General features: G+C 52.8%; 1 protein-coding gene and 1 long non-coding RNA gene across 2 annotated transcripts in view; both read left to right on the top strand.

Annotated features, from left to right (window-relative positions):
- The first annotated feature begins 283 nt into the window (after positions 1–283).
- On the top strand, positions 284–11,402 carry BGN (biglycan). The gene is made up of 7 exons (XM_031944748.1): positions 284–394; positions 1,030–1,242; positions 2,473–2,686; positions 4,927–5,037; positions 6,531–6,624; positions 6,807–6,945; positions 10,527–11,402. The coding sequence occupies exons 1-7, from the start codon at positions 284–286 to the stop codon at positions 10,722–10,724; spliced, it is 1,080 nt and encodes a 359-aa protein (XP_031800608.1). The 3' UTR covers positions 10,725–11,402.
- Positions 11,403–18,006: 6,604 nt separating this feature from the next.
- The window catches only part of LOC116420375, a 32,145-nt gene continuing 24,680 nt past the window's right edge, over positions 18,007–25,471 (top strand). The window contains exons 1-2 of the long non-coding RNA XR_004230652.1: positions 18,007–18,149; positions 18,416–18,489. This is a non-coding gene — a long non-coding RNA (uncharacterized LOC116420375). The remainder of the gene's footprint in view (positions 18,150–18,415; positions 18,490–25,471) is intronic.

Below are 25,471 nucleotides of genomic sequence, written 5' to 3'. Positions count from 1 at the left end.
TCTCCCTCTCTCTCCCTCTCTCTCCCTTTCTCTCTCCCTTTCTCTCTCCCTCTCTTTCACTTTCTCTCTCTCCTTTTTCTCTTCTTTCTTCTCTTCCTCCTCCTTCTCTCTCCTTATCTTCTTCTTCTGTCTGTCTGTCTCTCCCTTTCTTCCTCTCTCTCTGTCTCTCTCTCTCTCTCTCTCTCTGTCTCTCTCTCTCCCAGGAAGACCCTCAACCATGATGTCCTGCCAAGCTCACTGTACCTACCGACTCTGCCTTCGAACAAGGGTTTCTGGGTTCCCGATGGTGCCACCTGGGCAGCACGAAGCCACTGCCACCTCGGGCCTGCCCGACCTGGATGCCCTCACACCCACCTACAGTGCCATCTGTCCTTGGTGGCCTGCCACCTGCGTGGTCAGTGCTCAGACTGGGTGAGAAAACTGGCGGCTAGGGCTGAGAAAGGAAATTCATCCAAAACCATAGGCCTGCCGCTTCAAATCGAACAAATGAACCTCCCGCTCTTTGTCCTGGCGAATCTTGCCAAATTCTAATCTGTTGCCACGGTCCCCCACCCCCCAGTCTCTTGCCCAGTCCCACATTGATGGATCTGATCTTGGCCTTCCTCTGCTCCAGAGCCTTCTTTGGTTCCCCAGTGCCCCAGCATTTGTGGTTTTCCACCTTATGACTCCAACCCCTCTTCATCCTCACTCCCCCAGCTCCCCCTCCATTCCCTTCATTGTGGCCAGGCCCGTACCTCTGCATGCGCTGGGCTCCTTCTTCTCTTTTCCCACAGCAGCCCCCGTTCTGCCTCTAACTCCTCTAGACTAGCCAGAGTCTGGGCCTCTGCCCCTCCCAGTGGAGATGAATGGGCCCAGAGCTGGACAGATACATGGGAGAGAAGAACGGGGTGGGGGGGGAGGGTGTAGGCCAGAAAACCGAGGGCAGTGGCTAGAGAGGAGCTAACCCCTGGGTCCCAGCCCTTTGGCAGAAGATCTGGGACTACGATTTGGGTCTACTGCTTCCCAGCCCCAGATCCTGGGCCGCCGTAGCCTGAACCTCCCCCAGGAGGTGGCCCTGGGCCTGGCAAGGGAAGGGATTCCCTGAAGCTGATGGGAGCTCACCCGGACGGTGGTGGGGCTCTTCCCACAGGTCTGAAGACAGTCCCCAAGGAGATCTCCCCAGACACCACCCTCCTGGATCTGCAGAACAATGGCATCACCGAACTCAAGAAGGATGACTTCAAAGGGCTCCAGCATCTCTACGTAAGGCCGCGTCTCCCTTCCCCTCTGTGGCTGAGGCCCTGTTGGGGCAGGCCTGGCTGGGCCTGGGTCTGGAGGCAGAGTTAAGGGAGGGGTTCCCCCCGTGGCCTGCTAAAAAGCAGGTTTTTGTGTGGGTTTCGTGTGCTGGCTTCTGGAAGTGAAGGATCTGGATTCAGATCCTGCCTCTGATGCCTTGGGTGACTTTGAACAAATCCCTTCACTTCCCTGGGCCTCAGTCGCCTCCTTCATAAAACAAGGAGTGTCAGAGGTCTTCCAGCTCCAGAGCCCGACCCTATGAACCAATGTTTGTGTGTATGGTTGTGTTTGTGGAGAACAAGGGGCACTAGTGGTCCCCAGCTACTCCTGGTCACTACATCCTATTCTCAGAGTTGAAATGGAAGCCAGAGGATGGTAGCAGCCAGAAAAGCCACTTTCAGCAGTGAAACCCGGCTGATTGGCCAGCTGAGCTGTCCCACGCTCCCTGCGAGCTCCTGGCTAAGGTTGCAGTCAAAGAGAAAGCCCTTCCTGCAGTCCCCCACCTGCCCACCAGGGGAGACCCATTGCATTGGGATCTAGCCCAGGGCTTTGGAAACCTTCCACTCATGACATCTGTTTGCCCAAGAAATTTTTATGTGACCCCAGTTACACGGGTATACAAAGCAGGTCTGCAAAGCAAACATTTAGGGACGATAAGTCATAATTTTATGACCCTTATACAGTTAGGAGACCTCGTGTGGGATCGAGAACCACAGTTAAAGAAGCTCGGCTATGTTAGAATATTATCATTTCGGGTGCTGATTAATTCAGGCCCTTTTCACTTTGTCACATGGCACATCCTACTTTAGCACGTGTCCTTCCGACCCCGAGAAGTAAGGAAGACAGTCCTTGTTGAGACCAGGGGACATCTGAGGCCTGGAGAGAGGCAGCAGCTTCCCTGAGGTCACATAGTGAGCTTGGATTGAAAGCTTCCTAGAGCTCACAGAGTTTGAGATGTTCCCACCAGAGCAGGTGCCTTTGGGGTAGGTAAGGGGGTAGATGGGTACACACTTGGGAAGGAAGGAAGGGAAGAAAAAACTTCCCTTCCTTGGCAGGCCTCCAGCTGATGGTCCTAGCTGACCAACCAGAGCTGGCCATGTTGGGAGAAGAACCTTTGTTCTCCGTGCGCCTTCAGAGGGCCTTTCTGGCTTCAGGAATCTGTGACCCAGTGACTCTCGCCCTTCTTCCCTGTCTCAGGCTCTGGTGCTGGTGAATAACAAGATCTCCAAAATCCACCCTAAGGCCTTTAGCCCACTTCGAAAGTTGCAGAAGCTCTACATCTCCAAGAATCACCTGGTTGAGATCCCACCAAACCTGCCCAGCTCCCTGGTGGAACTGAGGATTCATGACAACAAGATCAAGAAGGTGTCCAAGGCGGTGTTCAGTGGGCTCAAGAACATGAACTGCATTGGTGAGTAGGCCTTAATCAATTTAACTTAATGCGAACATATCTACCTGGGCTATGGGCACGTCCTCTTGGGCGCATCTGATGGGAGAGAAGACTCCAAGCAATTAGTGTATCCGTAGCCCAAGACAGGAGAATGTCACAGGGAATCTGACCACCCTGGGAGACAAAAATACAAGTGTGTTTGCGTGTGTGTGTGTGTGTGTGTGTGTGTGTGTGTATGAGCATGCTATGTGAGTATGTGTGTTCATGTGTGCCTTCACGCGTGTGTGTGTGTTTAAGACCTCTGTGTGAACAATGAAGTTTTCCTACAAAGCACATGCACTAAAACTTAAGCCCTTGTGCTCTCAATCAATGCCTATTGACTCTTAATTTGCATATACGTCTAATGAGCCTGTGCATCTCGTTCCCAGCCCACAGAAAATTGAAGTAAGTTCTGTTGGGACGAGGATGGGAGGAGAGTCAGGGAGAAGAACATGCTAAATAGAGCTAGGCATGTTGACAGCAATAAGAAGAATCATGAAGTGCCCGGCAGGGAGGGAGGAAAGAGCCTTGGGCTGTTATAGCTCCACATCCTTGGGTAGCCTAGAAGCAGATATCACATTCCCACTTGGGACAGTGGTGGAGTCTGTTAGAACGGCTCCAAGTCACCAAGGAGTTGTTGGGTTGCAGCCGGTGACGCCAGTCAAAGAACGCAGGGGCCCCAACGCCTAACCTGCTCCTCCTCCTCTCACCCTGACTGTGGCTCTGGTGTCATTCTTGTCTTCTTTTCCCACTGGGGAGGAGCAAGCCCCTGTGTGGAGTGCGGGGAGGTGGGGGCTGGGTCGGAAAAGCCAGAACATTTCTATCTGGAGGAACTTTGGCAAGGGGAGACTGAAGGCAGGGGACGGGGCTCACTAGCTTTCTCTCCCTTGGTTTCTTCCCTCATCTTTTTTCAGAAACTTTGCTCTTCTTACTTCCGGATTCAGTCCGTCTCTCCCTCCCTCTGTCTCTATGTCTGGGACAACCACTTCAAATGATCACATATTCACAAAGAATCTGCCATATATATATATATACGCACACACACACACAAAGTATCTACTCTATACGAAGTACTATATATATATCTACTATATACTATATATATACTATGCTACTATATAAATAATATACTATGATCTACTATATATATAGTATCTACTATATCTGTAAAGTACTATATATATATATATATATATATATACTATATATACTATGCTACTATATATAATATATTACATATATTATATATATACACTATAATCTACTATATATATAAAGTATCTACTATATCTATAAAGTACTATATATATATATATCTACTATATACTATATATATACTATGCTACTACATAAATAATATACTATGATCTACTATATATATAGTATCTACTATATCTATAAAGTACTATATATATATCTACTATATACTATATATACTATGCTACTATATATAATATATTACATATGTTATATATATACACTATAATCTACTATATATATAAAGTATCTACTATGTCTATAAAGTACTATATATATATCTACTATATACTATATATATACTATGCTACTATATATAATATACTATATATATACTATAATCTACTATATATAAAAGTATACTATATCTATAAAGTACTATATATTTATATCTACTATATACTATACTACTATATCTATATAATATACTATATATATATATATATACTATAATCTACTATATATATATATACACACAAAGTATCTACTATATATATATATATATACACATACATACTGAATGTGCTCAATAACAGCATTCTGTTTATGATCAGAGTTTCTGATCAGAGGCACCGAGATAGGCCCCGAGCACAAATAATTATGAAGCAGAACAGTGCGGAAGAGAGAAAGCAGGAGACAAACTCCGCGCTAGCGGGGAGATGGCACATTTGACCAGGAGGATCACTGAAAGCGTCAGAGGTAGCCATTCCAGACTTGATGGCATGGGCAAAGAGTAGGGGAGAAGGTCAAGGATGTGGAGGTAGGGCAGGTCCCACTTATCGAGGTCTTTGGGCTTGCCTTTTGTCTCTCCCACTCCTTCCCCTGGCCTCCCCAGTCGAGCTCCTGTATGTGGGTTGCTCAGCTGGGGGCTGACCTTTATGGACCTAGTCAGTTCTGCTAAGCCTCTGTCCCGTCTCTGCTCTCTTGGCTAAGCCTTCATGGAATGTGGCTTTCGTTTCTTTCAGAGATGGGAGGGAACCCCCTGGAAAATAGCGGTTTTGAACCTGGAGCTTTCGATGGCCTGAAACTGAATTACCTTCGCATCTCAGAAGCCAAGCTCACTGGCATCCCTAAAGGTAATTGACTGGGCAGCTAGGTGGCGCTACAGTGGATATATCACTGACCCTGGAGTCAGGGGGACTTGAGTTCAAATGTAGCCTCAGACACTTGACACTAGCTGCGTGACCTCAAGCAGTCACTTAACCCCAACTGCCTTGCTGAAAGAAGGGAGGAAGGGAACAAAAGAAACAAAAGAAGGTAACTGCTTCTTTCCCACTCTTTCGAGGTCTTGGTTTTACCCAGAGAGAGAATTCCCACCATCCCTAGAAATCCTAGAGCTAGAAGAGATCATAGGGATCCTCTCTGCCAACTCACACCCTTGATCTTACAGAGAATATTGAGTAGAGATGAAACACAACCAAGTTGGATGAGGGTCTTCTGACCACCATGGTCTACTGCCAGGTCCCAGAGTCATGTTAATGGTGCAATTCCACATGATCTCTTCCCCTCTGGGGTGGGAGGAGTAGCGGGTGGCTACAGGGCAGCAGGTCCCCTCTGCATACTGGCCCTTTCCTGATGGGAGATGGACAAGAGCCTGTATGATATGGGTAGTGTATGGGAAAGGGACAGATTTCCCCTCATCCTGTTGAGGTATGGAACCAAATGTTGAGGTCAGGAACCGAATGTTGAGGTGTAGACCACATGTTGAGGTCAGGAACCGAATGTTGAGGTGTAGACCACATGTTGAGGTCTACATTTGGGGTACCTAAATGAAATTAGGGTTTAGTTAAGGTCTAGTGGCAGGTTTGGGGTACAGGGAGTCAAACAGAGTTCCCCTGCAACCCCCTTAGATTCGGCGCAAGGATACGGTGGTATATGAGGTCTAGTAGCGGCACGGATTCCCAATAAAAGCATTTATTGGCCCAGAGAGCTAGATTGATAAAAGAGATTTATTACTGAGTTTAGAAGTAGGAGATAGGTGAAGGTAGAGATAAGGAGGGCACTGGACAGAGGGTCCAGTGGACAGAGCGTCCTCACATGGCTACCATGTTTGGAATCTCTGCAAAGAGGGGTTCCCAGTGTGGTCCTTTTAAGTCAGAGACTTAGCTCGAGGGGCTTTGGGGTGTAGCCCCAAAGTTGGCTCAGATCCGGGTGGGGCTGGGACAGGTCAGGACCTTCTATTGGAATTCAAAGGGACCAGGATTTGTGAGTCAAAGGGTAATTTACATTAGCTAGAGGGGTTGGGAATCAAAGATTGGAATCTTTCCCGCATCAATCCCAGCATATTCCTGTCTAAACTCTTGCCTCTTTCCAAGTCACAGATGGGTCAGAGTGCAACAGCTCCCACTAAGATAAATCCGAGAATCCTGTGAGAATGAGTCTTTGTGCTGCCCCTGCTCTCCCTGCAGCCCTGCTCCTCTCAGAGAATGCCTAAGCCTATCAGACCCTTTTTTACTTCCCTCCCGGTTTCCCCTTCCCTCCCAGAAGGAGTTGTGTGGGACAAGACTGGATCTGACTGGCACTAATATTGGCCATTCTATCCCTCTCTCCACTGCTCTCTCGCCTCTAGATCTTCCTGAGACTCTAAACGAACTCCATCTGGACCACAACAAGATCCAGGCCATTGAATTAGAGGACCTTCTGCGGTACTCCAAGCTGTACAGGTCAGGTCCAGGAGCTGCTGAGGCCGTTGTGGCTAGTGCTGCCCCTCCCTCTTCACCTAAAGATGCCAGTTCGTTCTGAACAAGACCCGGCAGCTGGAGAAGAGAGATGGGCCTGCTAGCTACAGAAAGATGTCTCACCTTCCCACCCCTCAAATTCAATCATTGCTCTCTTCTCATTCCAGGTTGGGCCTGGGACACAATCACATCCGAATGATTGAGAATGGGAGTCTGACCTTCATGCCCACCCTGAGGGAACTCCACTTGGACAATAACAAGCTGGCCAAAGTACCCCCAGGCCTCCCCGATCTCAAATTCCTCCAGGTAAGAGTGGTCAAGCCCCAGGTCCCAGCATTCTCTGTAGGAATCAGGCCCGATCAGTTTACATCGCTAATCTCCCTGGTGACTTTGATCAGTGTGGGAAGGGAAGTCCCTTCCGGCCTCCGACCTGAAAGCCTGACGAGGTAAACCTTGAAAGGACCCAGGTTATTACTGTTGCTCAGTAGTGTCCAGCTGTCCGTGAGCCCATCTGGGGTTTTCTTGGCAGAGATACAGGCATGGTTTGCCATTTCTTTCTCTAACTCATTTTATAGATGAAGAGACTGAGGCAAACAGGGTGAAGTGACTTGCCTAGGTTCACGCAACTAGTCTGAGGCCTAATTTAAATATAGGAAAATCAGTCTTCCTAACTGGAGGCCCAGCACTTTATTCACCGCAGCGCCACCTAGTTGTTCAAAGGAGTCAAGAGATAATAGAAATATCTAGTTAACATGGAGGAAGAAGGAGACTTGGGACGGAGGCAAGCAGAGGCCAAGATGGGCTCTATTCCAGTAAAGTTGTCGTTTCATTGTTTTGGAAATTACTCTTCCAAGATGTATTCTTCATATCCCTGTTTCTGTGGGGAAATGGAAGCAAGCTCCATTCCCAGGCAGATCTGGAAGAAGGGAAGGGAAGCAAATTCTCTACTGATTTGCCATTATCCACACTTCCACCTCTTCCCTTAGTACAGATTCACACATAGAATCTATAGAGTCACAACAGATATCTGGATAATGCTGGAAGCTTTGCCAAGATCTCCACATCGTTCCATGGGACCCTCACAACCAGCGTGTAAAATTTTACAAATGAGGAAACTGAAGTCAGAGAGTAACGGGGCTTGCCCAGAGTCACCTGGCTAATGAGCAGGGGGGCAAGATTCTGACCCGGCCCTTCCACACTCTCGGCTCCATCCCTAAAATGACGCACCAGTGCAGGATTAGTCGTCCTGAGGAAGGCCTCCACCTGGCCTCATTCCTCCATGCCAGTGGGAGCTTGGGGGCAGTTGTGAGGAAAAATGGACAGGCTAAGACCTCTTCTGACCGCCCAGAAAGAGGATGGGGTGGAGGAAGAGAACCCTGAGAGAAAGAGCCCTTGAACTATAGATACAGAGATTATTGCCAATTTGGATAGCCAGGCGGTCCATGATGCCTTCGGGATCCCTTGGAGCTCTGAAAGAGCCTTAGGTTTAGCAAACCTGAAGCTTCCCTGAGAAAGGGGGTACTGAACTCATCCCCAGTTCCCAAAAAGGGGAACCCCAAAGCTGTAAGGTTTGGGGAGCAGCATGGCTATAGTGCATAGAACACCAGGCCTGAAATAAGGAAAAGTTGAGTTCAGTCCCAGCCTCTTGCACTTAGTTGTCGTGTGATCTTGGGCAAGTCACTTAGGCAGGAAAGGGGAAGGCTCACTCCAGCCTGGCCCCTCCCCTAGAACAGCATCTCAGACCCTCCCAAACATATGAGATCTGGCTTATCGGGAGATGCTGGTCATGGTTCAGGCCTGACAGAAGCAGGGTGAAGACCTTGGGATTCAATCCTTTCCCTCCTCCTCCTGCCAAAGAGCCCTGGCCTGGAAAATAAGACACCTGGTTCTGGTGTGGCCCAATGGGGTGAGCTGCTCTGGGGGAAGTAGGTCCTGAAGTTCTTCAAGGGTCCCTGTGGCCCTGACATTCTGTGACTCTGTGAAAGAAGACCCTAGCCCCCTCACTGTGCCTTTGAACGGGGAATGGAGGCGCCTCCAGCTGTGGCCATCTGGTGTAGGGGGGGGGAGGTGCCGAGGGGGAACCTGCAGCTGGCCTTGTCCCGGTGCCACACTCCCCATCCACTGAGCAGGGGTGCCCTCTCGTGGTTAGAGAAGATGCTTCCTTTTTCTTCTCTGAGATGCTCCCCCTTTAAAATGAGAAACAGAGACTGAGAGACAAAAAGAGAGATCTTTTCCCAAAAAGATTACTCTCTCCTTCCCGCCCCAGCCACCCCATGTAGCAAAGAATGGTCCCATGTTTCTGCTTCCAAGTTTTCCAGTCTGTGCTCTCTCAACCTTGGGCGGTCCTTAGAAACCTGGGCTTATTGGGGGCCCATGTTGAGCACCTTTTGGCAAAGGAAGAAGTAGCTAACGAGTCTCAAACTCTGTCTGGAGGATGGAGACCTCAAAGCCCAGCTAGTCCTAGCTAGACCTCCTGCTTGCCCTTCAGAGGGTCTTCTGGGCTCTTGCCTCTGAGCTCTCTGAGAGTGAGGTGAGACCTGGGGAATCGTGGATGGCAAACAAGATCTTTCCCACCATGAATCAAACAGAGAGACAGACAGACAGACAGACAGACAGAAACACAGAGACAGAGAGAGACAGAGAGAGAGAGGACAGCACTGCTCACTTTGGAGCAGCTTTTGTTACAAGAAAGTTCTTTCAGTTCAGTCATTTCAGTCATATCCCATTCTTTGTGACCCCTTTTGGTGTTTACTTGCTAAAGACACGAGTGGGTTGCCATTTCCTTCTCCAGATCATTTTACAGATGAGGAAACTGAGGCAGACAGGGTGAAGTGACTTGTCTGGAGTCACACGGCTAGTAAGTGTCTGAGGCCAGGTTGGATCTCAGAAAGAGGAGTCTTACTGGTTCCACACTTGGCGCTCTGTGCACTGTGGTGCCATCCAACCGTCCTACAGCTTTCAGTTTCTTCTCCTTCATCTCCCCCTCAGATTAAACACCCCTAGATCATCAAAAGATCTGTGATCTTAGACTAGGAAGGGACCCTTGAAAGCTAGTATGGGCCCCTCATTTGTTGAGGAGACTGAGGAGAGAATGAGCACAAGCAGTTTCTCTTCACCATAAGCACCAGGGAAACTGCTGTTTCCCAGGCTCACTCAGGAAGTGGCAGGCTAGGGTTCAGTCACAAAGCCACCAATACTAAAGTCAGGACTGGACATCCCAAGCCCCTGAGCAGAGCCTACCTAGGGATTATGGCCCCTGGAACAATGAAGTCCAATACTCCTGCATGTGGCTGAGGCAAAATGGAGCTGGGGGGTGAGAGCAAGCTTGCTGAGAACCTAGAAACCCAGGTATTCAAAGGGGTAGCTTGGGGGTAGACAGCCAGGTGGTGAGTGAAGCCCAGAGTGGCAGGAGAACGGATAAGGCCTGAAGAGGAGGAAGAGAACTTGGGAAGACACGAGGTGGCACGCGAGTCCAGCTCTCCTTCCTGGGCCTGGGCAGGGGGTCATAGATGTAGTGTCTTCGGGGAGAAAGCTCAATTCTGAGGAACACTAAATGGCTGCAATTGGAGAGGGAGAGCTGTCCCCTGAAGGGAGGAGTTTGTTAACAATAAAGGGGGTTCCAAAGGGAAAAAAACAAGCAGAGGGGAGAGGAACAAGAGAATAGGAGCTGTCTTTGCCACTGGCTACTAGTCTCCTCTTGCATGCATCTCAGGCTAGAGGGCATCAGAGGGAAGGAAGCAGGTCCAGGGAGAAGAGATGAGAACCACTTCCGGGCTCTTGGAGGCCCTGGAAGTACAGCCCACCATGTTGGCCTCTGTGGCCAAGCCCTGAGGGGGCTTATCAGCACACATATTAACCAGGTCTCTCCTCCTTCCCACCCCCAACAGGTGGTGTACCTTCACTCCAACAACATCACCAAAGTGGGCATTAATGACTTCTGCCCTGTGGGCTTTGGTGTGAAGCGGGCCTACTACAATGGCATCAGCCTCTTCAACAACCCCGTGCCCTACTGGGAGGTGCAGCCAGCCACTTTCCGCTGCGTCACGGACCGCCTGGCTATCCAGTTTGGCAACTACAAGAAGTAGAGAGGGGGAGGAGGCAGCAGGACCCCCTTGGGAAAGAAACCTGGCTGAGAAGGGAGACAACGGGAGAGAGACACAAAGAGGGTATAAGAGGAGGCGAAGTCATGTGTAAACCCAAACCCCAACGGCCCCACCCTTAGCCCAGTGGGAACCCTGCCTGGCAGCCACACTTGAACCCCAGACTCTGATCTAACATGAATCTGAGTCCCCGACTTCCCCGCAAACTTGCCCCAACTCCAACCCTAGTCCCGAGTGAGAGGCCTCATTCCTCTTGCTCTGGCTCCTGACCTGCCGCGTCCCATGCTGGAATTGAGTATAGATAGAGGTAGGCGTGAGGGGCTGGCAGGCCATGTGGTAGAGTGGGGGCTCTAGCTTTTGGTAGATTCCTTCCCCAGATCTGGTACTTTCAGAACTGAGGAGCCCGCCAGCCCAGTTAGGATTTCCCTCACCTACCCCCCACACACGCTCTCCCCATCCTCATCGATCTGAATCTCCAAAACAGATTCCCAAAGCTCCAGTTCTGGGCATTTCTTTGATGTGCTTTTATGCTGGATAGAGTTTAGTCCCAGTGTGTTGACCCAGCAGGGATGTCTCTCTCTTCCCCTTTCTCCTTTGCTCTTTCTCTACTCTGCTTTCCTTCTTTTGCTTCTTTCCCATCTTTTCTTTTGCTCCTTCATTTTTCTTCTTTCCTTGTCTCTGTCTCTTCTCTTCACCTTTTCCTTTCTGTCCTTTGTCTTTTCCCCTTTCTCTTGACTCTCCTTTCTTCATTTCTCCTGTCTTCTATCTTCCCTCCTTCCATCTTTTGCTTTCTGCCTCTTCTTCCAGGTCCTGCCTTCTTTCTTCCTCTTTTCTCCCCTTCCTTTCTCTATCTTTTCTTCTCTGCTCCCCTTTTCTCTTTCACTTTCTTCTCTCTTCTTTCTCTAGCTAGTTTGTCTTTCTTGTTCCCTTTCTCCTTCCACCCCAAAATAGTTTTCCCTTCCTGTTTTTCTCTGCTCTCTGTCTCCTGATTTTTTCCCATCTTTTTTCTCTCTGTCTGTCTTCCTCTCCCATTTCTCTTTCATTGCTTTTGTTTCTCTTCCTGATTTTTCTCACCCTCTCTCTCCCTTTTCCTCCTCCTTTATTTCTCTCATTTCCCCCTCCTTCTCCTTCTTTTTTTCTCACTTCCCTTTCTTCTCCCCTGTATCTCCCTCATTTCTCTCTCTCTCTCTTTCTCTCTCTCTCTCTCTCTCTCTCTCTCTCTCTCTCTCTCTCTCTCTCTCTCTCTCTCTCCCTCACTTCTCTCTCCTCCCATTCCTCACTTCTTTTTCTCCTTTCCTCTCTATCCTGCAATCTCACCTCCCCTATTTCCTTCACTTCTATCTCCTCCCCTTTCTATCTCACTTCTTTCTCCCCTTCCCTCTTTATTCCTCGCTTCTCTTTCTTCCACTGTCTCTCTCCTTTGGTTCTGTCTTTTCCTCTTTTTTCTCCCTTCCTCTTCTCTACTGCCTGTCCTTCAGATACTGCCATCTACTCTGTCTCACTCAGTCCCCAGGGAAAGTGGAAGCTAGTTCATTAACCCCTACCCCATGTGCTAAGAGGATTGTAGTTCTAAATGGTCAGAAAGAGGCTGGTGAAAGGCCTGTTTCTGAATGCCAGAAGAGATGGCTTTGGGTTAGGGACGGCATCGAAAGCAACACTAATGGGAACTCAAGGAGGGATCTGCCTTTTCTAGAAGCTGAAGTGGGAGAGGGCAGGATGTGACTCAGCCTCTAGCAGCAGCTTCCTCTCTTCCTTTCCCTGGTGGCCACCTTGGCCTTGCCCTCCAGACTCACCCTGAAAACCGTCAGGTGGAGGTGGATGGCCTCTGCCAAGCTAACTCCTCATCTGGCTGGGCCCACCCCTGCACTAGGGGGGGGAAGGGTACAGTTTCATCTTAGGGCCCTGGACTGGGAGGACAAAGATGCCAAGAGAATGCTTCTATAACACCCCATCTCCTGTCACCCCCAACCTAGCCCCAAGGAGCTGAGCTTCCTGTGAGAGGCAAGAGTAGTGATGGGCTTGCCCCAGGAGTAAGTAGTAAAGGGACTGGACTGCCTGCTCCCCCATCCCACCCCCCTCCCCTCAGCAGTCTTCGGGGCCCCTCCCCGGACTGTTTGGGGCACCCTCTGGTGTGACAGCTGTTGTTGGAATGATTAAAGAGCCAATGTGCAATAGGAAGCCCTGTGTGGCCCTTCAATGCGGGCTGGAGGGGGGCGGGGCAGGGAGGAGCCTGCTGGGGAGGTGGGGGCAGGGTGGGAGGCCCTCTCAGGCCCGGGCCCTCCCGCTGCAGCTGCTGCCGCTGCCTGCTGCCGCCTGCTCCATCTTTGGGGGCTGGGTGGGGAATGTGAGAAAAGCACCGGATTCAGAGTTCGGGAACCTCGGTTCAAATCGGGGCTTTGTGATTTACTACCAATCCTTTCTCCTCCCTGGGCCTCAGTTTCCTTCTCTGTAAAATGAGATTTGCAAAATGGCCCCCGAGGCGCCTTCCTACTGTACATCAATGATGTAGGAGGAGCCAGGCAGGGAGAAATCTGGGCCCTTGCACCACTTGAGCCCCTCCCTACCAATTATCAGTTTGGTTGCCACCTGCATCCAGCGAGCCTCCCGACCCTTTCCCTGAGGAGCTTCCGGTGGGCGTTAGCAGCCAGGTGTCACCTACAGCCCGGCCAGGGACGGGGCACCCAGGGTCGGGAGGTGGGGCAAGAAGGGGAGCAGGACTTTCCAGGCAGGGTCAGAAGATAACGGAAGGAGGAACCTGGTGGGGGGGGGGGGGCCGCAGGAAGACTAAGCAGGCAATGCCTGTGCGAGGTGAGGGAAACAAGTTTATAGAGGCCAAGCTAAGGACTCGGCACTCGCTCTCAGAGGCGGCGGGATCCCCAGAAGAATTCGGGGGGGGGCACACGAGCGGAAAGTTGACTTGGGCCAAAGGGCAAAAGCCGGACTGGAAGTGGGGGCGGAGCAGCCATTACAGAGGCTCAGACCACTGGGAAGCGGAGCCTTCCACCAGGACAATAGCTGAGAGAGGAGGTGGGCCCGAAGAAACGGGCTTGGGGGAGCTCTTGGATAGGCCTGCTGGAGAGAAAGGGACCAAGGAAGGCCTCAGGGCTGAGAGAATAATAGACGCAGGTTTCCTTCCTCATTGGGGGAGTGGCTCCTCGCCTAACTCACCCTCCCATCCCCCCCCCCAACACGCGTGTACACCCCGTCACACAAACGGTCGGTCCCACGGCCCAACACATTCCTGAACGCTCATGCTGGGAGAGTGACAAACGCCGAGCCGGCGGGGCCTCGGGACATCTGTTCTAGGGAGTGGTCTGGGGCACGTGAAGATGAAGTGACTTGGCCAGGATCACACGGCTTCTGGGGGCCACGTGGAACTGCAGCCAAACCCCTGACTCCGTAGCCCCCCGCCGGCCGAATGGGGCGGGGGGGGGGGCCTGCTGATAAACAGTAACCCGAGGTCGTGGGACACATTTTATTTTGCCAAGCGCTTCCTAATCTTTAATTGTGACGTCCTCCCTGCTGCCCCTCCCCCAGCCCTCTCTTTCCGTGGAGTCTCGATTCCTGCGGTGCCCGAGGACCCCGAACCCGGAGATTTCCTAAAGACAAACTCATCGGGGTAGAAAGGTGTGGGGGAGGGGCGGCTCGGGGGAAGATTCCACCTTTCCGAACCCGGAGAGCGCGCGAGCGGCGCACTTGCCTCGGGGAGCCAGAAGAAGGCGAGGAGGAGGAGCGCGGCCGCCGGCCGGCCGCCCTCGTGCTCGCCCGAGTAACTGCCCCTACAATGGACAGCGGCCACCGGTTTAAACAGGCGGGCCGTCGGGCGAGGCGGCCGGCAGCGCGCGCGCAGGTGGGCCCTGCTGGGCCCCCACGCCTTTCGCCGGCGCGCAGTTGGAGGGGGCCCAGTGGCCGGGCCCACGGCCCAGGCAGGGCCCTTACAATGAAGATTACACGGCCAATCAGGGGTCGTCATGGAGACGCGAGAAGGGGAGTAGAAGAAGATCGCTCTGCCTTTCAATAGCGTTTTCCGCGCGCACAAAGAAAGCCTCTTGGCCCGTGCGGATAAGTGGCCGGTTCCTGGGGTGCTCTCAATGAGGCACCAGGCAGGGCTGCGCTTCCGAATGCCAGCACGCGCGCTCGCGGGCCGCCGGGAGGCCTCCGGGCCCATTAAGGCCGGCTCGGGAACGCTCCTCAAATAGCCAAAGAAGAAGAGAATGGCCCGAGCTGGGGCCGGCAAACTACAGGGGCGAGGTCGCGGGGGCCGCCCGTCACAGCCTCGCCCCCGAACTTGAACATCATGCCGTCACTTAGCAGGCCACTGGATCAGCCCGTAGCCAACTGGGAGCAGAAATGGCACCCGATGGGCTTCTGGGAAAACGATGGAAACCAGGGCTTCCAGCCAGGAGGAAAGGGCCGTTAGGGAGATAGAAAGGTACCAGACAGGCGCCGCCCCCTTTGCTATAGGGAGGGGGGAGGGGAGGCAGGAGCGCATTAACAAAAGGACCCCGAGCAAGCCTGCAGGAGAGAAGCCCGAGCAGAGGGTTTGGGGGATGCACCAGAAAGTGGCCAGGACGAGAACGGAAGGACGTGTCCTGACTCAAGGCAGACTTGGGGTTCTTCCGAGGAAGAAAGCCTCAATTATCCACTCTGCTGCACACCTTGGGAGGGAGTGACCAGGACCAGGGAAGGGAGGCTCATGGGTTCAAACCCCAGGCTTCTTGGATTTCCCACCAGTCCAGAAAGCTTCATGCTCCTCACCGCCCACAAGCCCAGTCCCAAAATCCCAGCTCTCCGCCTGCATGTTCTACAGGGGAGGAAACTGAGGCTTAAGAGGGGAAAGAACTTAGCCAAAGTCACCCGTGGGATCCCAGATCAAGGGCTGGAAGGGACTCAAAGGTTAAGTACTCCAATCACTTCATTTTACAGAAAAGGAAACTGAAGCCCAGGAGGGAAAGTGACTTGCCCATGATTCTACAAGGCTGTAGAGTTGGAAGGGACTTAAGAAGCTATCTAGTGTAATCCCCCCCCCCAAAAGGAATGTCTCTATAGTACACCTTGACAAATAATAACCATGAGGAGGAGGAGGAGGATGGCAGGTAGTAGGCATGTAGAGATTACATTATCTCATTTGACCCTTACAAAACCACTGGGAGGCAGGTGCTCTTGTGTAAGGGATATGGAAACTGAGGCCAAGATAAAGTGACTGTCACACAGCCATTGGAGCCAGGCAGCCAACTTAGGCCTCCCTGACACCAAGTTCAGACCTCTAGCAGCCTCCCAGTCACTCAGTTGGCCCCTGCCTCCTGGCAGTCCATTCTGCCGCTGGCCTGCTCTGCTGAGGAAAAAGTACTGCTAAGCAGAGAAAATCGAGTCCCTTTCCTAAAGCGCTCCTTCAAATGCTTGTGGATGGCTCTGGTGTTTCCCCTGGCCCTTCAACAAGTCATCATGTTGAAAGGCCCCAAAGCCCCTTCTTCCCCAGCCCCCCAGCTTTCCTCAGGACACACCCTAGCTTCTAAAAGCAGGGTTCAGGACTGCTCCGGCCTCCTAGCCTCACACCTCTCTCAGCCTCTCCAGTCAGCCTCCCTTTGCACAGCTTCCCACAGAGTGGGTCTGGGGGCTGCCCTTTCACATGGCCCATGCTCAGGTTTTTCATTAGATCCACAATTCAAAGGAAAACAAGACTCTGCACCTCTAACATTCTACTGGGGAGGTGAGGGGGGAGCAAATACATGAAATATACCCAGAAAACATCTGCAAAATTACCCAGCCAGTCATTTGGGAGGGTGGGCAACTCAGCCAGGGGTCAGGAAAGGTTTAGTGTAGAAGGGAGCCCCTGAGATGGGCTCTGATGGAGCTGGAGGGGACAGAGGGGAAATGGGAGCACACGCAGACTTAACGGATTTGGTGAAATCAAGAAGTAGATAATAAAGCAAACCTCCACCCAGGTCTCAGGCCTAGCAGGCACCCGACTTCCTCACCTCCCCTTCTTCTGCCCAGTCACACAGTATCACTTAGTCTCAATCCTCTACTGTGGCCTCCCCACCCACTCAAAGCAACTGCTCCTACCCCGATTCCAGAGCAGAATCTCTCCAAGGACTTCCCCATCCCCCACCGGATCTGGTCTCCAACTGCCTTCCCAGTAGAAATAGAAACAATAGGAAAAGCTAGGTGTCCCTGGGCTCTTAAGGAAGCCTCGTACCACTACCCACTGCCCTCCCCTCAGCTCCAGGCCTCTGCTGGGAAAGGGCAAGGACTCACCCCCTATTCTTCAAGCAATGGGGAGCCACTAAGCGTTCACCTCCCCTCATTCCTTGTCACACCTCCTCAGACTATCTTTTCTCTCTTCTCTCCCTCCTTTCCTGGTCTGCCTCTTGCCCTTTATTATCTCCCTGTCCTTTTCCACAAACCAGCCCCTCTTCCCCCCTTTCTTCTCCTTCAAGTCCACGTTCTCTTTTCTCCTCCCCTCCTTTGGGAACCACTGTCCTTTATCCCTTCCTCCCCCGGTCCCCTCTTCTCCCTTCCTCCGGATACAATTCTCTTCCCGTTCAATTCAATATAAGCATTTATTTAACACCTATTATGTGGCAGACACCGTGTGGGGTTAGAGTAACACAGAAGCAAAAGGAGGGTGTGCCTCTTGCCCCTCAAAAAGCTTACTTTCTATTGGGGAAAATCAACATGGACGCAGATAATCAAATTCAAAATATATGCAAATTAAGTGCAAAATAATTTGGGGAGGGGGTGCAGTAAGAGCACTAGCAACATGCCAGGCATCCATCCGGGCATCCAAACGTGTCCTTCGATTCCCATAAATCACTTTCTTGCTCCTTTGAGGAACCCATCAATCAAAACATAAGTATTTTAGAGGCTTGGACCTAAGAAGGGGCAACTCGTGCTATCTCCCTTATCCCCCTCCGGGCTCTCCCCTCCTCTGTCCTTTCGGGGAAGCCCTTACCCTTCTCCCTCTCTCCCAAGACCACCAGCTCTTCCCTTCGTGTGTCTATAGCCCACCTTCTTCTCCTCCATGGCTCACCCTCCCTCTCAGAGCCAATCTCTCCTCCCCTTCTCTCCAGGGAGCACCTTCTCTCTAGTGCCCTCCCTTTCCAGGGACCACCCAGTCACCCTCCCTCCAAGAACAGCCTACCCTCCCTCCCTTCCCGGGACCACCCTCTTTTTCCCCTCCCTCTACCATCCTCTCCCTCCTTCCAGGGACCACCCTCTCCCTTCCCCTCCCCTTCCCCCACCCTCCACTACCCCCTCTCCCGTCTTCCACAGACCACCCCATCCCTCCCCTCCCCTCCGGCTGTCCGTGTCCTCCCTCCTAGAGATCTCAGAGCTGCGGCTGAAGACCTGCGGCTGGAGACCTGCGTGGCGTGTCGCGTCTCCACCCGTCCGGTGCCGGTGCCGTATGTATGTAGTGGAAGGACGCTGGCGGCAGCCACCCCCGCCCCCGCCCTCTGTCTCTCTCTCTTTTCCCTTCTCTCTCTCTCTCTCTCTCTCTCTCTCTCTCTCTCTCTCTCTCTCTCCCCCTCCCTTTCTCTCTCTCCTTCATCCCTCTCTTCCTCTATTCCCCCACCCCCACCTCACCCCCCCTCTTTTTCCCAACCCCATTGGCCGAGACCTGGCCTTTCTCCGGGGATTTATCTTATTTTATTTATTACTGTATTTTATTTTAGCCTTCCCCCAAAGCCTCACAACCCCGCCCCACCCGCAAGATCCCGCTGCTGCCTGGACCGGTGACCATGGCCGGGTAAGTCCTTCTCGCCCTGAGCCCCCACTTGGCCCAAGTTCCCCCCCTGAGCACCCCAGCTCTTGAAATCTACACCTAGGTGTTGGAGCTGGAGGAACAGCGGCTGCGTGTACGCTTGGAGATCGGGCCATGGGGATGGAGCTGGGCTCTAGGAAACCCGGGGGAGGGGGTGGGGGAAGAAGGGTATCACAGATGCAGGGATGTTGACGGGGAGGAGGAAGGGGAGACGAAGAGGGACAAGCGGTGAATGGTATAAGAGGGGGAGACGGTGCTGGGTACCAAAGGACTGTGAGGGAAGCCATACTGCGTTTGGGGGGCCTGGATGTAGTACGGGGACGTCATGCAGGGCTGAAAGTCAGGGTGCAGTGTGGGAGTCCCTGGTGCAGTTTAGGACCAGAAAATGCCCGGACTGAGATCGGGGGCAGTACTCGTTGCTCAGGGTGCAAGGCTAACGATGGGGGAGGGCGGTACGTGTGGCCGGGCCGGGGGCCGGTGCTGGGATGGCACAGGGCGGGGGCCGGGATGCTGGGGAGAGGATGGCCGGCCTAGCGCGATCGGGTCAAGGCCAACGGTGGGGGCGCCGTGGCTCGGGCTTTGCTGCCCCGCCCGCTCGGAGGGCGCGCGGCCCGGGCCGCCCCCGGGGCTGGGGGGGCCGGATGGATGTCTGAGGTACCTGCCGCGGAGGCGCACCTGCATGCCCTGCGCGAGCGTGCGGGCTACCGGCCGCGTGCGTGCCAGCGAGCAGGAGAGTGGGAGCTTGCGGGCCCGGCCGGGCCGGGAGGAGGCGGGCGGGGGCGGCCCGGCCCGGAGGAACGCGCTGGGCTGGCGGGGATGGGGGCGCGCGCGCGCGCGCTCTCCGCCCCGCTCCACCTGCCCCGACCCCCCAAGCTTGGCGCCGGGGGCGGGGGATGCGGTCACGCACGCCCACGCACGTCCCCGAATTGTCAAGGGAACCGGCGGGTGCGTGCGGGGCGTTGCGCGTGTGCGCGTGTATGCACGGACCCGGGCCCCCTCCTCGCGGACGCGCAGAGGGCGGTTCACAATACCTGCTTGTCCACACCCCCCCCCTACTCGCAGCTGCTGCGAGAGCCCGGCCTGGGCCCCACGTCTGGCCAAGCCCTTGACCGGGCCGGGCCGAGGTGCCCCCCCCCCCCGCCAAAGGCGCCGCCCCCCCCCCCAGTGTGGCGCCCGTTTTTAGCCTTATTTTGCAGAGGAGAAAACGGAGGCCCAGAGAAAGGGCCGTCCCCCTGAGGGTGAATGAGCCAGGAGCCACTCAACCCCACCCCCACTTCCACTCCCACCCCTGGTATCTCGAATTAAAGACAGTCTTGGGGTCCTGCTTCTGATACTTCCCAGTAAAGGACTTTCCCAGAATCCTAGCTAGAGAGCTGGAAGGGCCTTCCGTGGCCAGGCCAATCCCCATTTGACAGAGGAGGAAACTGAGGCTGAAGTAGGGACTTGAGCAGGGTCCCACGAGGTGCCAATGGACTGGGCTGGGATTTGAACCAGACAACTCCAATTCCCCTCAGACCGGGAGGGGGTAACTGCCTAAGGTCACCCAGTAACAGTGCCCAAATTTGAACCCTGCCTCTGTAACTCCAGATCCTTCACCTTTCTGGGCCTCCATTTCAACTGGAAATGTTTGCCCCCAGGAAGCTTTGTCCTGGAAAAGGGTCTCACTATATAACTGGGGAGGCTAGCGGCCTCTTTGTAGCCCAAGCTGGGCCCAAGCTAGTTACCCTCCCCTAGGGAAAGTAATACCAGAATCCCCTTCTTTGCTAGGGACATTCACCTCCCCCAAAATACTCTCATTTAAAGTACCCACCGTGTCCAGGCACTGGGAACACAGCTGGATTGCTCTCTGCCCTGGTGAAATGATGAGTGGGGAAGATAAGGCACAGAAGTAGCTACTACCCAAGGGAGTAGATGAGGAAATGGCTGCAGAAAATGCTGGGGATGGATGCACTGTGTGACCTTGAACTAGCCATTTCCTTTCCTAGGCAGCTTTCTCTTCTGTAAAAGTAGGGAGTTGGACTATATGGTCTCCGAGGTCCCTTCCAGCTGTGCCTCCTCAGTGCTATGTGTGACCTTGAATGAGTCCCACTCCTTTCCTGGGTCCGAGCTCCCTCCTTTGTAAAAGTAGGGGTTGGACCAGATGGTTGCTTCAGTCTCTCCCAGCCCCAGATCCAAGTCGAGTACGAGGTCATTTCACAGAAGGCAGAGCTTATTTCGACATTAACACATGCTAGGCGGTTTGGAGGTTAGAACAGAAGCCTGAGACGTGGCATGGCCCTAGAGCCCTTTTCCTTGATAATATCACCGGGCACCGGCCTTCTTCTCGTCCACTCCTCACACCATATTGTTCAGAACATAAACCACACCTTTCCCCAAGGAACACCAACCCTAGCCCAGAAGCAGTGTTATTCAGGGGACATGCTTTGCCCCTCACAGGGAACTCGTTTGAGAGAGTCATGGCCTATTTGGGCCACAGCAGTAATCCTGGGGTCTCTTCCTCAACGACCAGCCCCCCAATGTTTATGTCACCCAGGATCCTGATCTGGGCCCCCCGGTAGTGCCTCTGTCACCTCTTCACAGAAGGCACTCTGCCTATATCCAGTGAGAGGAGAGCCAGGAGGGGCTATCAGAGGGGCCAGAGCTAGCAGTGAGGTGAAAATCTAGGCTCCCCTGCTGCCCATAAACATTTTCTAGGTCTCTTCAGCTTGCTGCTCAGTGGGAGGCATGTATTAGAGAACTCTGCCATGATTCCCCTCTGCTTTTCATAACAACTTCGAAAGATCAGGAGACAGAAGGCTAGAAAAGAGAAATCACTTGTCCAAGATAACACAGCCAGTTAATGGCAGAACGAAGTCGACAATCCAAGTCTGTTCCCCAAAATGCGATTGGATAATCATAAACTCACCCCCTCAAAGTGGACTTTGTCTCCACTTGACATTTTGTACTAATCCCCTGTCTCTCCTCAGATGCCTTACCAGGCCAAGGGAAAACCCAAGTGGAGCCTCGATGTAGCAGCTAGTTCCCCTAGCCCCAAAAAGCTCCTTCCCTAGGGATCATCATGCTGGGATGGAAAGACCCCCAGCCTGGGGGCGGACTCAGAGGACCCTGGGCTCTAGAGTTGGCTCCCCCATCCCTTAGTAGCACCCTCCCCATGCCCTCCCCCTTCTCTGGACCTTGGGCTAGGGGCTGCTAAAGGCCTTTGCCATCGGTCTCTAAGGAGCTTGGGAGCTAGATGCACGGTGTAGGGGACGCTTCGGCGCTAGAGGAACCATTTTCCATGCAAACGACTCATGTGTTGATTTTAAATGATTTTCATCTCTTCATTAAAGTCAATTCCCTAAGGTCCAAGTTACAGTTTGGGTATTTGTAATTACATCAACATACTGTTAAAGATTTTTTCCCTGGTAGACTGACCTTTTCCAATTAGTTCTGACTAGAGGGGTTTGCTTAGAATGTTTAAATTAGGATGGATTTCAGTGAATTTTGCTTTGAGGACAGAACAGGGCCGAGAATTTCTTGATAGAAATCCAAAGACTTCATTCTGGGGCTCCCATTCATAGGAAGAGATTCAGAAGGAAGTCTGTCCCCCTTCTTTGCCAGATGAGGAATCTCAGGCCCAGGTCCAGGGTCACACACCTAATAAAACATCTGAGGCAGCTTTCGAACCCAAATTTTCCTAACTTCAGCGCTTATAGTTGAGTGGCAGGAGCAAGAGTACAAAAGTACAGATTGTACTCATTCTGGGACCATGGGAGCTGGTCTGGAGGTCCATGGAAAGGCAGGGTCCCCCTCAGGAAACACTCCTCTGAATCTAAAAGTTGGCTGATCATCAAGAACTCCAGTTCACCTGAAAGCTGATTGAGCCTTTCCCTAAGAGGGCCTTGGCTTGGACAGGAAGGTCTTGGCCCCTGAAAGGGAGGGTCTTGACTTGGAGAAAGAGGGAAGGGTTTTGAAGAGGAGGGTCTTGACCTTTGGAGAGGAAGGTCTTGGTCCTGGAGAGGAGGGTCTTGCTTGGCCTTGGAGAGGAGGGTCTTGGTCCTGGAGAGGAGGGTCTTGCTTGGCCTTGGAGAGGAGGGTCTTGCTTGGCCTTGGAGATGAGGGCCTTGGTCCTGGAGAGGAGGGTCTTGCTTGGCCTTGGAGAGGAGGGTCTTGCTTGGCCTTGGAGAGGAGGGTCTTGACTCGGAGGAGACCCTGGTTTGAAGAGGAGGGTTTTGGAGAGGAGGGTCTTGGCCTTGGAGAGGAAAGTCTTGGCCTCTGGAGAGGAGGGTCTTGACTTGGAGGAGACCCTGGTTTGAAGAGGAGAGTTTTGGAGACCCTTGGAGAGGAAGATCTTGGCCTCTGGAGGGAAGGGTCTTGACTTGGAAAAGACCATAGTTTGAAGAGGAGGGTCTTGACCCTTGGAGGGAAGGGTCTTAACTTGGAGAGGTTCTGTTTCTTCACCACATTTTGTGAGAGTGCCTGCCTATGGAAAATTGTCCACCGCTTTTCAATGCTCTGAGTGCCGACTCCCCTGGGGACGAAGGGCCCTTTTTGGTTATCAATCTACCGGCTTAAGCAATGTAAAATCTCCCCATTGGGCGGCCAAAACAAAAGTCCAATAAAATGTTGCCCGAGTCTAGCTAAGTCACCAAATGACAGATTTCAAGCTAGAAGGAACATTGAAGGTCATCTGGCCCAACCTTGTGTGTTACAGAGCGGAAGCTGGGTCCCAGAGAGATTGCTTGATGTGCTCAAAATTACCTCAGTGGTACGGGGGGAGGGGAGACGCTGAACTCGGGGCCTTCGAGTCCAAATCCAACACTACTCCTACTGCTCTCTATGGCTTCTGTCTTCTGTTCTGAGGTCAGGGCTGGGGCTGGGGCTGGGAGAGCTCATCCTCCTCTTGTTACAGATAAGGTCCAGAGAAACTATGAATAACCCAAGCGTGCACGTAGTAAGTAGCAGAATAGAATCTAAACTCTTTTGTTGTTCAGTTATTTTTCTGTCCGATCCAGCTTGGGGATCCCATCTGGAGTTTTGTTTGCAAAGATGCTGGAGAGGTTTTGCCTTTTCCTCCTCCCTTACATATGAGGGAACTGAGGCAAACAGGGTTAAGTGATTTACGCAGGGTCCCACATGTCTACCGAGTGTCTGAGGCCAGATTAAACCTCGGGAAGATGAATCTTTCTGATTCTCGGCCCAGTGCTCTAGCCACTGCACCACCTAGCTACCCCCTTCTGACGCTTAATTAAATTTAATTCATATTAAGTACTTCCCTGGGCAAAACACAGTCAGTTAAGAGGCTGAGTTTATGGTTTAGCAGCTGTGTCTGAGAGATGTCATCAGGGGTTGTGGGGGCTTTGGCTGGGAAAGGGGACGTGACTTCTGGACTGCAAGAGGAAGTGCGTTCCAAGAACAAGCCAAGTCTAGGCTGCGTGGAGCCCAGGACATAAGGATTGGAATATCACGGGACCAGAATGGCAGGATAGTTCGGGATTCGGAAGGGCCCTGCCTGCCGGGCAAGGAAGCTGAACTTTTATCTGGTGGGCGATATAGGCCGGCCCAGGGCTGGGGAACGAGGACACTGAGTCCCCGAAGCTCAGGCCGGACTGGCTGGGCGGTGGCTCCACTGAGCCTTCTACCCAGGGATGGAGCTTGCAGGATTCATGATGGGGGGGGGGGCAGAGGGAGGGGGTCAGCTGGTGGACTTGATGCCTACCACTCAAGAGGTGTGCTCCGGCCGGGCTGGGCTGGGCTGGAGGCCTGCCAACTTAAGCCAGTCCCTTCCAGCCTGAGCCAGTAGGAGAGCTGCCCAGAACTGCTGGAAGCCTCTCTCCTGCCTGCAGACCTTCTGCTGGGTAGGTGGGGTTGGAGGTTGGCCTGGGAATGCCGCCTGCAGGGAATGGTTTTCCTGCCCACGCATCAGCAGGGAAAGGAATGGGAAGGAGAGGGAGGGAGGAAGAGATTGGGGAGAGAGGAGAAGCTCTCAGATGTGGAGATTCTGCCCTCACTAGAGAGAGGTGTGCCATCTTATGCTCACGGGATCCTGGGACGGCAAAAGCAAAAGGGGCTCTGAGGCTGGCTGAAGCGAGCCCTCTTTGGACCGAGGAGGAAGCTGAGGCCCAGGCCCCAGAAGGGATTTGGCCAGGGGTCCTGAGCTAGAGCCATGACCCAGCAGATGGGAAGGGCTAGAGGCAGAGATTTGAACCCAGGGCCTCCAACTCCTGAGCTTTTTCCATTATGCTCTTTTACACTCACACACTGTCTCACACACACACATCCTCACACAGAGACACACACAGAGACACACACACTCACACACACACTTACACACTCACACACACACCCCCTTCACACAATACGCACACACTTAGGCATACATACTACACAATATATGTACCACAACACAATACACACACCTCCCTCACTGTGTACATACACATGCACTTCTATGTACCACAATACATACAACGTGCACTACACACGTTCCACAGGACATACACACTATACGATATCTATTCCACAATACATACAATGCACACACTCAGTAAACACACGAGAGAGACTCGCACAATGCACTTCACTGAGCATAAAGAAAAACAAAAACAAAGCCATGGAGCCTTCACCTGTGTGCCAGAAGAGAAGGCCCCGCTGTGAGCAAGGACTTTGGCCAAAATAGCTTCCAGCCAAGGGGCCGCTGGAGGGCTGAGCCTATCCCTGGGGGGCCTCAGAGGAACGTGAGGGGCTTGGCTCCTCTTAGCTTGTTCCTCCCAGCTCTAATTCCTCTGATCCTCGGCCCCCTTGTGAGCTGTTCTCCCTCCCCTTCTTCCGCAGACCTCTCTTCCAGTTCTCTGGTTACTCCTCTCTAACCCTGGCCCCGGAGAGCCCCCAGCCCCCATCTCAAAAACACATGCCCTTGGTAACCATGGGGATTGTGCTATGTGAACGGGCCACCCTGGCCTTGTCCCCACCGCTTGGAGACTCTTAA

Source organism: Sarcophilus harrisii, chromosome X (genome assembly GCF_902635505.1).
Source record: "Sarcophilus harrisii chromosome X, mSarHar1.11, whole genome shotgun sequence".
Lineage (NCBI taxonomy): Eukaryota > Metazoa > Chordata > Mammalia > Dasyuromorphia > Dasyuridae > Sarcophilus > Sarcophilus harrisii.
This window is presented reverse-complemented; position numbering and strand designations above follow the sequence as displayed.

What these genes read in the sequence shown, in the direction of transcription:
- BGN (XM_031944748.1), top strand. Translation starts at nt 284, where the DNA reads ATGGTGCCACCTGGGCAGCACGAAGCCACTGCCACCTCGGGCCTGCCC. An exon ending in GGTGGCCTGCCACCTGCGTG is followed by an intron (nt 395 to 1,029) that starts GTCAGTGCTCAG and finishes GGGCCGCCGTAG; the next exon opens with CCTGAACCTCCCCCAGGAGG. An exon ending in CAAGAACATGAACTGCATTG is followed by an intron (nt 2,687 to 4,926) that starts GTGAGTAGGCCT and finishes CGTTTCTTTCAG; the next exon opens with AGATGGGAGGGAACCCCCTG.